Source organism: Mobula birostris, chromosome 5 (assembly GCF_030028105.1).
Source record: "Mobula birostris isolate sMobBir1 chromosome 5, sMobBir1.hap1, whole genome shotgun sequence".
Lineage (NCBI taxonomy): Eukaryota > Metazoa > Chordata > Chondrichthyes > Myliobatiformes > Myliobatidae > Mobula > Mobula birostris.
This window is the reverse complement of record NC_092374.1, coordinates 99,284,535-99,296,746: the sequence shown is the minus strand read 5'-3', so window position 1 is coordinate 99,296,746 and position 12,212 is coordinate 99,284,535. Positions and strand designations below refer to the sequence as shown.

Below are 12,212 nucleotides of genomic sequence, written 5' to 3'. Positions count from 1 at the left end.
CACCCAGATACAGTCTCTCTCTCTCACACACACCACCCAGATACAGTCTCTCTCACACACACATTCCCAGATACAGTCTCTCTCACACACACACACAGATACAGTCTCTCTCTCTCTCTCTCACACACACACACACACACACACACACACACAGATACAGTCTCTCTCTCTCTCACACACACAGATACAGTCTCTCTCACACACACATCCATATACAGTCTCTCTCACACACACACACTCAGATACAGTCTCTCTCACACACACACACCCAGATACAGTCTCCCACACACACCCACACACCCAGATAGTCTCTCTCTCTCACACACACCCAGATACAGTCTCTCTCTCTCACACACACACACACTCATATACAGTCTCTCACACACACACACCCAGATACAGTCTCTCTCACACACACACACACTCATATACAGTCTCTCACACACACACAGATACAGTCTCTCTCTCTCACACACACACACACTCAGATAGTCTCTCTCCCACACACACACACCCAGATACAGTCTCCCACACACACCCACACACCCAGATAGTCTCTCTCTCTCTCACACACACACCCAGATACAGTCTCTCTCACACACACACACACTCATATACAGTCTCTCACACACACATACAGTCTCTCTCTCTCTCACACACACACACACCCAGATACAGTCTCTCTCACACACACACACCCAGATACAGTCTCTCCCTCTCTCTCTTACACACACACCCAGATACAGTCTCTCTCTCACACACACACACACACCCAGATACAGTATCTCTCTCTCACACACACACACACCCAGGTAGAGTCTCTCTCTCACACACACCCAGATACAGTCTCTCTCACACACACACACACACACACACACTCAGATACAGTCTCTCTCTCACACACACACCCAGATACAGTCTCTCTCACACACACACACTCATATACAGTCTCTCTCACACACACACACAGATACAGTCTCTCTCTCTCTCACACACACACACACACCCAGATACAGTCTCTCTCACACACACACACCCAGATACAGTCTCTCTCTCACACACACACACACAACCCAGATACAGTATCTCTCTCTCACACACACACACCCAGGTAGAGTCTTTCTCTCACACACACACCCAGATACAGTCTCTCTCACACACACACACCCAGATACAGTCTCTCTCACACACACATTCCCAGATACAGTCTCTCTCATACACACACACAGATACAGTCTCTCTCTCTCTCTCTCTCTCTCACACACACACACACACACACACACACACACAGATAGTCTCTCTCTCTCTCACACACACAGATACAGTCTCTCTCACACACACATCCATATACAGTCTCTCTCACACACACACACTCAGATACAGTCTCTCTCACACACACACACCCAGATACAGTCTCCCACACACACCCACACACCCAGATAGTCTCTCTCTCTCTCACACACACCCAGATACAGTCTCTCTCACACACACACACACACACTCATATACAGTCTCTCACACACACACACACCCAGATACAGTCTCTCTCTCACACACACACACACCCAGATACAGTCTCTCTCACACTCACTCACACACACACCCAGATACAGTCTCTCTCACACACACACACACGCAGATACAGTCTCTCTCTCTCACACACACACACCCAGATACAGTCTCTCTCACACACACACACACACACACACACACTCAGATACAGTCTCTCTCTCACACACACACACACACACACACACACACACACACACACACACACACAGATACAGTCTCTCTCTCTCCCACACACACACACCCAGATACAGTCTCTCTCACACTCACACACCCAGATACAGTCTCTCTCTCCCACACACACACACCCAGATACAGTCTCTCTCACACTCACACACCCAGATACAGTCTCTCTCTCTCACACACACACACACACACACACTCAGATACTGTCTCTCTCTCACACACACACACACCCAGATACAGTCTCTCTCACACTCACACACACACGGGGGAACATATATCGAGATTGAGACTCACATGAACAGACACACACGCACACAGAGAGTCTCTCATATATAGACACACACAGATGGGCAGGAATACAGACACTCCTGCAACCTCTCCACAATCCCACATATGATGATCAAAATATCCTGCAGATGCTGGAATCAGAAATAAAACCAAACAGGCAGGAAAGAATCAGCAGACACCAAAGCTCACATCTCAAATTCATCACTTGAGAGCAGATAAAGGTCATGGCTGGGAAATATTAGCTCTGCCCTTCTCCATTCATCCCACAGATGCTGCATGACCTGCTGAATGTTTCCAGCATCATCTGAATTTCAGACATGCATAACTTTGCTACACACACACACACTCTTTCGCAAACTGAGACACACACACTTTCTATTTCACTCACATACATACACTCTTGCTTACTGACAGACCCAATGCACACACTTTTACTCTCTCACACACCCACTCACTCTTGTATTTTGACACTCTCTCAGACACACACACAGAAATGGGCACACACATACAGCCTCTCTCTCTCACACACACACACACATACACACACACACACATACAGCCTCTCTCTCTCTCTCTCTCTCTCTCTCTCACACACACACACACACACACACACACACACACACGTAACTCCTCTTACCCTCAGCACCAACCCTGAGGAGGTCTGGAAGAATCCTAGCCAGTGAATGCAGTAAAGCAGGAAACACAGTACCCAATGTGTGTACAGCAAGATCCCACAGATCCCTGGAAAGCAGACAGCCTGTGGGGCTGTTGCCACCACACGAGAGACAGTTGCCCGTTCCCAGCCAGCATGACCGGGGTTGATTCCCCATGCCCATTCCTGCAGCCCGCGGGCAGAGCGTGCGCGCTGCCCCAGACCACGGAAGCAAGCTTACCTGATGAGTTGGTCTTGTCCGCAGTTGTGCCAAAGTCCGGCCTGGGCTGGGTGCTGGAGGACTCCATGTCCGGCTGGGAGTGCGTTCCTGGGGGTAACTGCGGAGCGTTGGGATCTGCAGAGAAAACACATGCTGGTATGAGGGAGCCCACGATCCCTGAACTGAGTGATGGGCTGGCAGGCGCAGGGTTAAGTGAGGGAGGAGGGAGACACTGGTGGGGGGGGGGGGATTTAGATCACAGGGACAGCTCCTGTAATGGGGGATGGAGATAGAAGCCAGAGGGGGTAACAGAGAAGGGGAGAGGTGTGGGAGCTGGAGGGATTACTTGGAAGGGCAAGAGGGTGTCACAGAGACAGGGAGGGGTGTAGGGGAGGCAGGGATATCACTCTGCTTCAGGATGGGTGGGGCCCTGAATGGATTCAGCCAGCTGTTTCCAAGACCTGTCCCAGAGCAGCCAGCATTAATTCTGGGTGAACAGATGGCAAAGGAGTCGAGCAGAACGACTTCACCTGTCACAAGGGGTAACACCACCACTGGCTGAGCAGAATATACCTGCTGTGCTCCGCCGTTCCCTTCAGGTAGGAGGACGACTAACCCCGTCCAGCAGGAGCACACCCACCCCGGCCAAATGGAGCCGCCTGCCAGTCCCGTCCCTGGGGTGGGGGGTGGGGGGATGTCTTCCCCGTGGGGGTGACACCTGACCAGCAGCCCAGAAACCACCATTCGTCCCGTCTGCTCCATAATGGCGTTCCCACTCCTCCCACCCCACTTCCCCACTGCTCCTAGCTCCAAATTCGGTTCTTCTCGACACTCCTCAACTCAGGAGAGACCATGTCTACCAACCACCACCCGGGTGAGGGCGACAGCAGAAGGCCGCTACCACCACTCCCCACACCTCTGTCCCAGGGTATCCAGCTCACAGCCAGAGCGAGGGCGCGATTGAGGGAAAACTTCGCTTCAGGTTGCAGCACTGGTCACCCTCGAGGGGGAAGTTGTTGGGGAAAGGGTGTTTGGCAGCTCTCGAATTGACTGCCTCTGTGTGGGCAACAGTTAAGGTTTATCAGAAACACAAACAACAGGAATTCTGCAGATGCTGGAAATTCAAGCAACACACATCAAAGTTGCTGGTGAACGCAGCAGGCCAGGCAGCATCTCTAGGAAGAGGTACAGTCGACGTTTCAGGCTGAAACCCTTCGTCAGGACTAACTGAAGGAAGAGTGAGTAAGGGATTTGAAAGTGGGAGGGGGAGGGGGAGATCCAAAATGATAGGAGAAGACAGGAGGGGGAGGGATGGAGCCAAGAGCTGGACAGGTGATAGGCAAAAGGGGTATGAGAGGGTCATGGGACAGGAGGTCCGGGAAGAAAGACGGGGGGGGGGGAACCCAGAGGATGGGCAAGGAGTATAGTCAGAGGGACAGAGGGAGAAAAAGAAGAGTGAGAGAAAGAATGTGTGCATAAAAATAAATAACGGATGGGGTACGAGGGGGGAGGTGGGGCATTAGCGGAAGTTAGAGAAGTCGATCTTCATGCCATCAGGTTGGAGGCTACACAGACGGAATATAAGGTGTTGTTCTGGTATATATTCCGTCTGGGTAGCCTCCAACCTGATGGCGAACAACACCTTATATTCTGTCTGGGTAGCCTTCAACCTGATGGCATGAACATCGACTTCTCTAACTTCCGCTAATGCCCCACCTCCCCCTCGTACTCCATCTGTTACTTATTTTTATACACACATTCTTTCTCTCACTCTCCTTTTTCTCCCTCTGTCCCTCTGAATATACACCTTGCCCATCCTCTGGGTTTTTCCCCCCCCTTGTCTTTCTCGCCAGGCCTCCTGTCCCATGATCCTCTCATACCCCTTTTGCCAATCACCTGTCCAGCTCTTGGCTCCATCCCTCCCCCTCCTGTCTTCTCCTATCATTTTGGATCTCCCCCTCCCCCTCCCACTTTCAAATCTCTTACTAGCTCTTCCTTCAGTTAGTCCTGACGAAGGGTCTCAGCCCGAAACGTCGACTGTACCTCTTCCTAGAGATGCTGCCTGGCCTGCCGCGTTCGGCAGCAACTTTGATGTGCGTTGCAAGGTTTATCAGAATTGGGTCCAAGTCGGGAATACAGGTGCAGCAAAATATGAGGGCCAGAAATAGAGGGAGAAGAGAGCAATGAGGGGAGAGAAGAGGAGAAGGGAGGGTAAGGTTAGTTTGGGGAGTGGGAGGGTGACAGACTGGGGAGTGAGAGGATGAGAGATTGCGGAGTGGGAGGGTGAGAGTTTGGGGACTGAGAGGGTGACAGACTGGGGAGTGAGAGGGTGAGAAATTGCGGAGTGGGAGGGTGAGAGGTTGGGGAGTGGGAGGGTGAGAGGTTGAGGAGTGGGGGGTGAGAGGTTGAGGAGTGGGGGGGTGACAGACTGAGGAGTGGGAGGGTGACAAACTAGGGAGTGACAGGGTGAGAGATTGGGGAGTGAGAGGGTGAGAGATTGGGGAATGAGAGGGTGAGAGATTGGGGAGTGAGAGGGTGAGAGACTGGGGAGTGGGAGGGTGAGAGGTTGAGGAGTGGGGGGGTGACAGACTGAGGAGTGGGAGGGTGACAAACTAGGGAGTGACAGGGTGAGAGATTGGGGAGTGGGAGGGTGACAGACTGGGGAGTGAGAGTGTGAGAGATTGGGGAGTGAGAGGGTGAGAGATTGGGGAGTGAGAGGGTGAGAGATGGGGGAGTGAGAAGGTGAGAGATCGAGGAGTGGGAGGGTGAGAGATAGGGGAGTGAGAGGGTATGACATTGGGGAGTGGGAGGGTGAGAGATTGGGGAGTGGGAGGGTGAGAGATTGTGGAGTGGGAGGGTGACAGACGGGGGAGTGAGAGAGTGAGATTGGGGAGTGAGAGGGTGAGAGGTTGGGGAGTGAGAGAGTGAGATTGGGGAGTGGGAGGGTGAGAGGTTGCGGAGTGAGAGGGTGAGAGGTTGGGGAGTGAGAGGGTGATAGACTGGGGAGTGGGAGGGTGAGAGATCGGGGAGTGAGAGGATGAGAGATTGCGGAGTGGGAGGGTGAGAGGTTGGGGAGTGAGAGGGTGAGAGATTGGGGAGTGAGGGGGTCAGAGATTAGGGAGTGGGAGGGTAAGAGATTGGGGAATGAGAGGGTGACAGACTGGGGAGTGGGAGGGTGACAGACGGGGGAGTGAGAGAGTGAGATTGGGGAGTGAGAGGGTGAGAGATGGGGGAGTGAGAGGGTGAGAAATTGGGGAGTGAGAGGGTGAGAGGTTGGGGAGTGGGAGGGGCGACAGTCTGAGCAGTGGGAGGGTGACAAACTAGGGAGTGACAGGGTGAGAGATTGGGGAGTGGGAGGGTGACAGACTGGGGAGTGAGAGTGTGAGAGTTTGGGGAGTGAGAGGGTAGAGATAGGGGAGTGAGAGGGTGAGAGGTTGGGGAGTGAGAGGGTGAGAGTTTGAGGAGTGGGAGGGTGAGAGAGTGAGAGTTTGGGGAGTGAGAGGGTAGAGATAGGGGAGTGAGAGGGTGAGAGGTTGGGGAGTGAGAGGGTGAGAGTTTGGGGAGTGGGAGGGTGAGAGGTTGGGGAGTGAGAGTGTGAGAGTTTGGGGAGTGAGAGGGTAGAGATAGGGGAGTGAGAGGGTGAGAGGTTGGGGAGTGAGAGGGTGAGAGTTTGGGGAGTGGGAGGGTGAGAGGTTGGGGAGGGACAGGGTGAGAGTTTGGGGAGTGGGAGATTGAGAGACTGGGGAGTGAGAGGATGAGAGATTGCGGAGTGGGAGGGTGAGAGGTTGGGGAGTGGGAGGGTGAGAGATTGGGGAGTGAGAGGGTGAGAGATTGGGGAGTGGGAGGGTGAGAGACTGGGGAGTGGGAGGGTGAGAGGTTGAGGAGTGGGGGGTGAGAGGTTGAGGAGTGGGGGGGTGACAGACTGAGGAGTGGGAGGGTGACAAACTAGGGAGTGACAGGGTGAGAGATTGGGGAGTGAGAGGGTGAGAGATTGGGGAGTGAGAGGGTGAGAGATTGGGGAATGAGAGTGTGAGAGATTGGGGAGTGAGAGTGTGAGAGATTGGGGAGTGGGAGGGTGAGAGATTGGGGAGTGAGAGGGTGAGATATTGGGGAGTGAGAGGGTGAGAGATTGGGGAGTGAGAGGGTGAGAGATTGGGGAGATGCTGGGTGAGAGATTGGGGAGTGGGAGGGCGAGAGACTGGGGAGTGTGTGGGTGACAGATAGGGGAGTGAGAGGGTGAATAGGAGAGTGGGAGGTTGAGAGATTGCGGACTGGGAGGGTGAGAGGTTGAGGAGTGGGAGGGTGAGAGGTTGGGGAGGGACAGGGTGAGAGTTTGGGGAGTGGGAGGGTGAGAGGTTGGGGAGTGAGAGGATGAGAGATTGGGGAGTGAGAGGGTGAGAGATTGGGGAGTGAGAGGGTGAGAGATTGGGGAGTGAGAGGGTGTGAGATTGAGGAGTGAGAGGCTGAGAGATTGGGGAGTGAGAGGGTGAGAGATTGGGGAGTGAGAGGATGAGAGATTGGGGAGTGGGAGGGTGACAGACTGAGGAGTAGGAGGGTGACAGACTGGGGAGTGAGAGGGTGAGAGATTGGGGAGTGGGAGGGTGACAGACTGGGGAGTGAGAGTGTGACAGATTGGGGAATGAGCGGGTGAGAGATGGGGAAGTGAGAAGGTGAGAGATTGGGGAGTGGGTGGTTGAGAGATTGGGGAGTGGGAGGGTGAGAGATTGGGGAGTGGGAGGGTGAGAAGTTGGGGAGTGGGAGGGTGAGAGGTTGAGGAGTGGGAGGGTGACAGACTGAGGAGTGGGAGGGTGACAGACTGGGGAGTGGGAGGGTGAGAGGTTGGGGAGTGGGAGGGTGACAGACTGGGGAGTGAGAGGATTAGAGATTGGGGAGAGGGAGGGTGAGAGATTTCGGAGTGAGAGGGTGAGAGACTGGGGAGTGAGAGGGTGAAAGATTGGGGAGTGGGGGGGTGACAGACTGGGGAGTGGGAGGGTGACAGACTGAGGAGTGGGAGGGTGACAGACTGGGGAGTGGGAGGGTGAGAGGTTGGGGAGTGGGAGGGTGACAGACTGGGGAGTGAGAGGATTAGAGATTGGGGAGAGGGAGGGTGAGAGATTTCGGAGTGAGAGGGTGAGAGACTGGGGAGTGAGAGGGTGAGAGTTGGGGAGAGAGAGAGTGAGAGATTGGGGAGAGGGTGGGTGAGAGATTGGGGAGTGAGAGGGTACGACATTGGGGAGTGAGAGGGTGACAGTTTGGGGAGTGTGTGGGTGAGGGATTGGGGAGTGGGAAGGTGAGAGATTGGGGAGTGAGAGGGTGAGAGATGGGGGAGTGAGAAGGTGTGAGATTGGTGAGTGAGAGGGTGAGAGGTTGGGGAGTGGAAGGGTGAGAGTTTGGGGAGTGGGAGGGTGAGAGGTTGGGGAGTGAGAGGGTGAGAGGTTGGGGAGTGAGAGGGTGATAGACTGGGGAGTGAGAGGGTGACAGACTGGGGAGTGAGAGTTTGAGAGATTGGGGAGTGAGAGGGTGAGAGGTTGGGGAGTGGAAGGGTGAGAGTTTGGGGAGTGGGAGGGTGAGAGGTTGGGGAGTGAGAGGGTGAGACGTTGGGGAGTGAGAGGGTGATAGACTGGGGAGTGGGAGGGTGACAGACGGGGGAGTGAGAGAGTGAGATTGGGGAGTGAGAGGGTGAGAGATGGGGGAGTGAGAGGATGAGAGATTGGGGAGTGGGAGGGTGAGAGATTGGGGAGTGAGAGGATGAGAGGTTGGGGAGTGGGAGGGGCGACAGTCTGAGCAGTGGGAGGGTGACAAACTAGGGAGTGACAGGGTGAGAGATTGGGGAGTGGGAGGGTGACAGACTGGGGAGTGAGAGTGTGAGAGTTTGGGGAGTGAGAGGGTAGAGATAGGGGAGTGAGAGGGTGAGAGGTTGGGGAGTGAGAGGGTGAGAGTTTGGGGAGTGGGAGGGTGAGAGGTTGGGGAGTGAGAGGGTGAGAGGTTGAGGAGTGAGAGGGTGAGAGGTTGAGGAGTGAGAGGGTGACAGACTGGGGAGTGACAGGGTGAGAAATTGCGGAGTGGGAGGGTGAGAGGTTGGGGAGGGACAGGGTGAGAGTTTGGGGAGTGGGAGGGTGAGAGGTTGCGGAGTGAGAGGGTGAGAGGTTGGGGAGTGAGAGGGTGATAGACTGGGGAGTGGGAGGGTGAGAGATTGGGGAGTGAGAGGATGAGAGATTGCGGAGTGGGAGGGTGAGAGGTTGGGGAGTGAGAGGGTGAGAGATTGGGGAGTGAGGGGGTCAGAGATTAGGGAGTGGGAGGGTAAGAGATTGGGGAATGAGAGGGTGACAGACTGGGGAGTGGGAGGGTGACAGACGGGGGAGTGAGAGAGTGAGATTGGGGAGTGAGAGGGTGAGAGATGGGGGAGTGAGAGGGTGAGAAATTGGGGAGTGAGAGGGTGAGAGGTTGGGGAGTGGGAGGGGCGACAGTCTGAGCAGTGGGAGGGTGACAAACTAGGGAGTGACAGGGTGAGAGATTGGGGAGTGGGAGGGTGACAGACTGGGGAGTGAGAGTGTGAGAGTTTGGGGAGTGAGAGGGTAGAGATAGGGGAGTGAGAGGGTGAGAGGTTGGGGAGTGAGAGGGTGAGAGTTTGAGGAGTGGGAGGGTGAGAGAGTGAGAGTTTGGGGAGTGAGAGGGTAGAGATAGGGGAGTGAGAGGGTGAGAGGTTGGGGAGTGAGAGGGTGAGAGTTTGGGGAGTGGGAGGGTGAGAGGTTGGGGAGTGAGAGGGTGAGAGGTTGGGGAGTGAGAGGGTGACAGACTGGGGAGTGAGAGGGTGAGAAATTGCGGAGTGGGAGGGTGAGAGGTTGGGGAGTGAGAGGGTGATAGACTGGGGAGTGAGAGGATGAGAGATTGCGGAGTGGGAGGGTGAGAGGTTGAGGAGTGGGAGGTGAGAGGTTGAGGAGTGGGGGGGTGACAGACTGAGGAGTGGGAGGGTGACAAACTAGGGAGTGACAGAGTGAGAGATTGGGGAGTGAGAGTGTCAGAGATTGGGGAGTGAGAGGGTGAGAGATTGGGGAGTGAGAGGGTGAGAGATTGGGGAATGAGAGGGTGAGAGATTGGGGAGTGAGAGGGTGAGAGACTGGGGAGTGGGAGGGTGAGAGGTTGAGGAGTGGGGGGGTGACAGACTGAGGAGTGGGAGGGTGACAAACTAGGGAGTGACAGGGTGAGAGATTGGGGAGTGGGAGGGTGACAGACTGGGGAGTGAGAGTGTGAGAGATTGGGGAGTGAGAGGGTGAGAGATTGGGGAGTGAGAGGGTGAGAGATGGGGGAGTGAGAAGGTGAGAGATCGAGGAGTGGGAGGGTGAGAGATAGGGGAGTGAGAGGGTATGACATTGGGGAGTGGGAGGGTGAGAGATTGGGGAGTGGGAGGGTGAGAGATTGTGGAGTGGGAGGGTGACAGACGGGGGAGTGAGAGAGTGAGATTGGGGAGTGAGAGGGTGAGAGGTTGGGGAGTGAGAGAGTGAGATTGGGGAGTGAGAGGGTGAGAGGTTGGGGAGTGGGAGGGTGAGAGATTGGGGAGTGAGAGGATGAGAGATTGGGGAGTGGGAGGGTGAGAGATTGGGGAGTGGGAGGGTGAGATAGGGTAGTGAGAGGGTACGACAATGGGGAGTGGGAGGCTGAGAGATTGGGGAGTGGGAGTGTGAGAGATTGGGGAGTGAGAGGGTGAGAGATTGGGGAGTGGGAAGGTGACAGACTAGGGAGTGAGAGGGTGAGAGATTGGGGAGTGGGAGGGTGAGTAGTTGGGGAGTGAGAGTGTGAGAGATTGGGGATTGACAGGGTGAGAGATTGGGGAGTGGGAGGGTGACAGACTGGGGAGTGAGAGTGTGAGAGTTTGGGGAGTGAGAGGGTAGAGATAGGGGAGTGAGAGGGTGAGAGGTTGGGGAGTGAGAGGGTGAGAGTTTGGGGAGTGGGAGGGTGAGAGGTTGGGGAGGGACAGGGTGAGAGTTTGGGGAGTGGGAGATTGAGAGACTGGGGAGTGAGAGGATGAGAGATTGCGGAGTGGGAGGGTGAGAGGTTGGGGAGTGGGAGGGTGAGAGATTGGGGAGTGAGAGGGTGAGAGATTGGGGAGTGGGAGGGTGAGAGACTGGGGAGTGGGAGGGTGAGAGGTTGAGGAGTGGGGGGTGAGAGGTTGAGGAGTGGGGGGGTGACAGACTGAGGAGTGGGAGGGTGACAAACTAGGGAGTGACAGGGTGAGAGATTGGGGAGTGAGAGGGTGAGAGATTGGGGAGTGAGAGGGTGAGAGATTGGGGAATGAGAGGGTGAGAGATTGGGGAGTGAGAGGGTGAGAGATTGGGGAGTGAGAGGGTGAGAGATTGAGGAGTGGGAGGGTGAGAGACTGGGGAGTGGGAGGGTGAGAGATTGAGGAGTGGGGGGGTTGACAGCTGAGGAGTGGGAGGGTGACAAACTAGGGAGTGACAGGGTGAGAGATTGGGGAGTGGGAGGGTGACAGACTGGGGAGTGAGAGTGTGAGAGATTGGGGAGTGAAAGGGTGAGAGATTGGGGAGTGAGAGGCTGAGAGATATGGGAGTGAGAGGGTGAGAGATGGGGGAGTGAGAAGGTGAGAGATCGAGGAGTGGGAGGGTGAGAGATAGGAGAGTGAGAGGGTATGACATTGGGGAGTGGGAGGGTGAGAGATTGGGGAGTGGGAGGGTGAGAGATTGTGGAGTGGGAGGGTGACAGACGGGGGAGTGAGAGAGTGAGATTGGGGAGTGAGAGGGTGAGAGGTTGGGGAGTGGGAGGGTGAGAGATTGGGGAGTGACAGGATGAGAGATTGGGGAGTGGGAGGGTGAGAGATTGGGGAGTGGGAAGGTGAGATAGGGTAGTGAGAGGGTACGACAATGGGGAGTGGGAGGCTGAGAGATTGGGGAGTGGGAAGGTGACAGACTGGGGAGTGAGAGTGTGAGAGGTTGGGAGTGGGAGGGTGAGAGGTTGGGGAGTGAGAGGGTGAGAGGTTGGGGAGTGAGAGGGTGAGAGGTTGGGGAGTGAGTGGGTGTGAGATTGGGGAGTGGGAGGTTGAGAGATAGGGGAGTGGGAGGGTGAGAGGTTGGGGAGTTGGAGGGTGAGTGGTTGGGGAGTGGGAGGGTGAGTAGTTGGGGAGTGGGAGGGTGAGAGTTTGGGGACTGAGAGGGTGACAGACTGGGGAGTGAGAGGGTGAGAAATTGCGGAGTGGGAGGGTGAGAGGTTGGGGAGTGGGAGGGTGAGAGGTTGAGGAGTGGGGGGTGAGAGGTTGAGGAGTGGGGGGGTGACAGACTGAGGAGT

The 12,212-nt window shown here is 55.5% G+C and overlaps 1 protein-coding gene across 1 annotated transcript in view; it reads right to left on the bottom strand.

The window, feature by feature from the left end:
* Positions 1 to 12,212, bottom strand: part of efnb3b (ephrin-B3b) — a 123,894-nt gene that overhangs the window by 6,549 nt on the left and 105,133 nt on the right. The window contains exon 4 of the mRNA XM_072257248.1: positions 2,937 to 3,050. Within this exon, the coding sequence (XP_072113349.1) occupies positions 2,937 to 3,050 (114 nt within the window). The remainder of the gene's footprint in view (positions 1 to 2,936; positions 3,051 to 12,212) is intronic.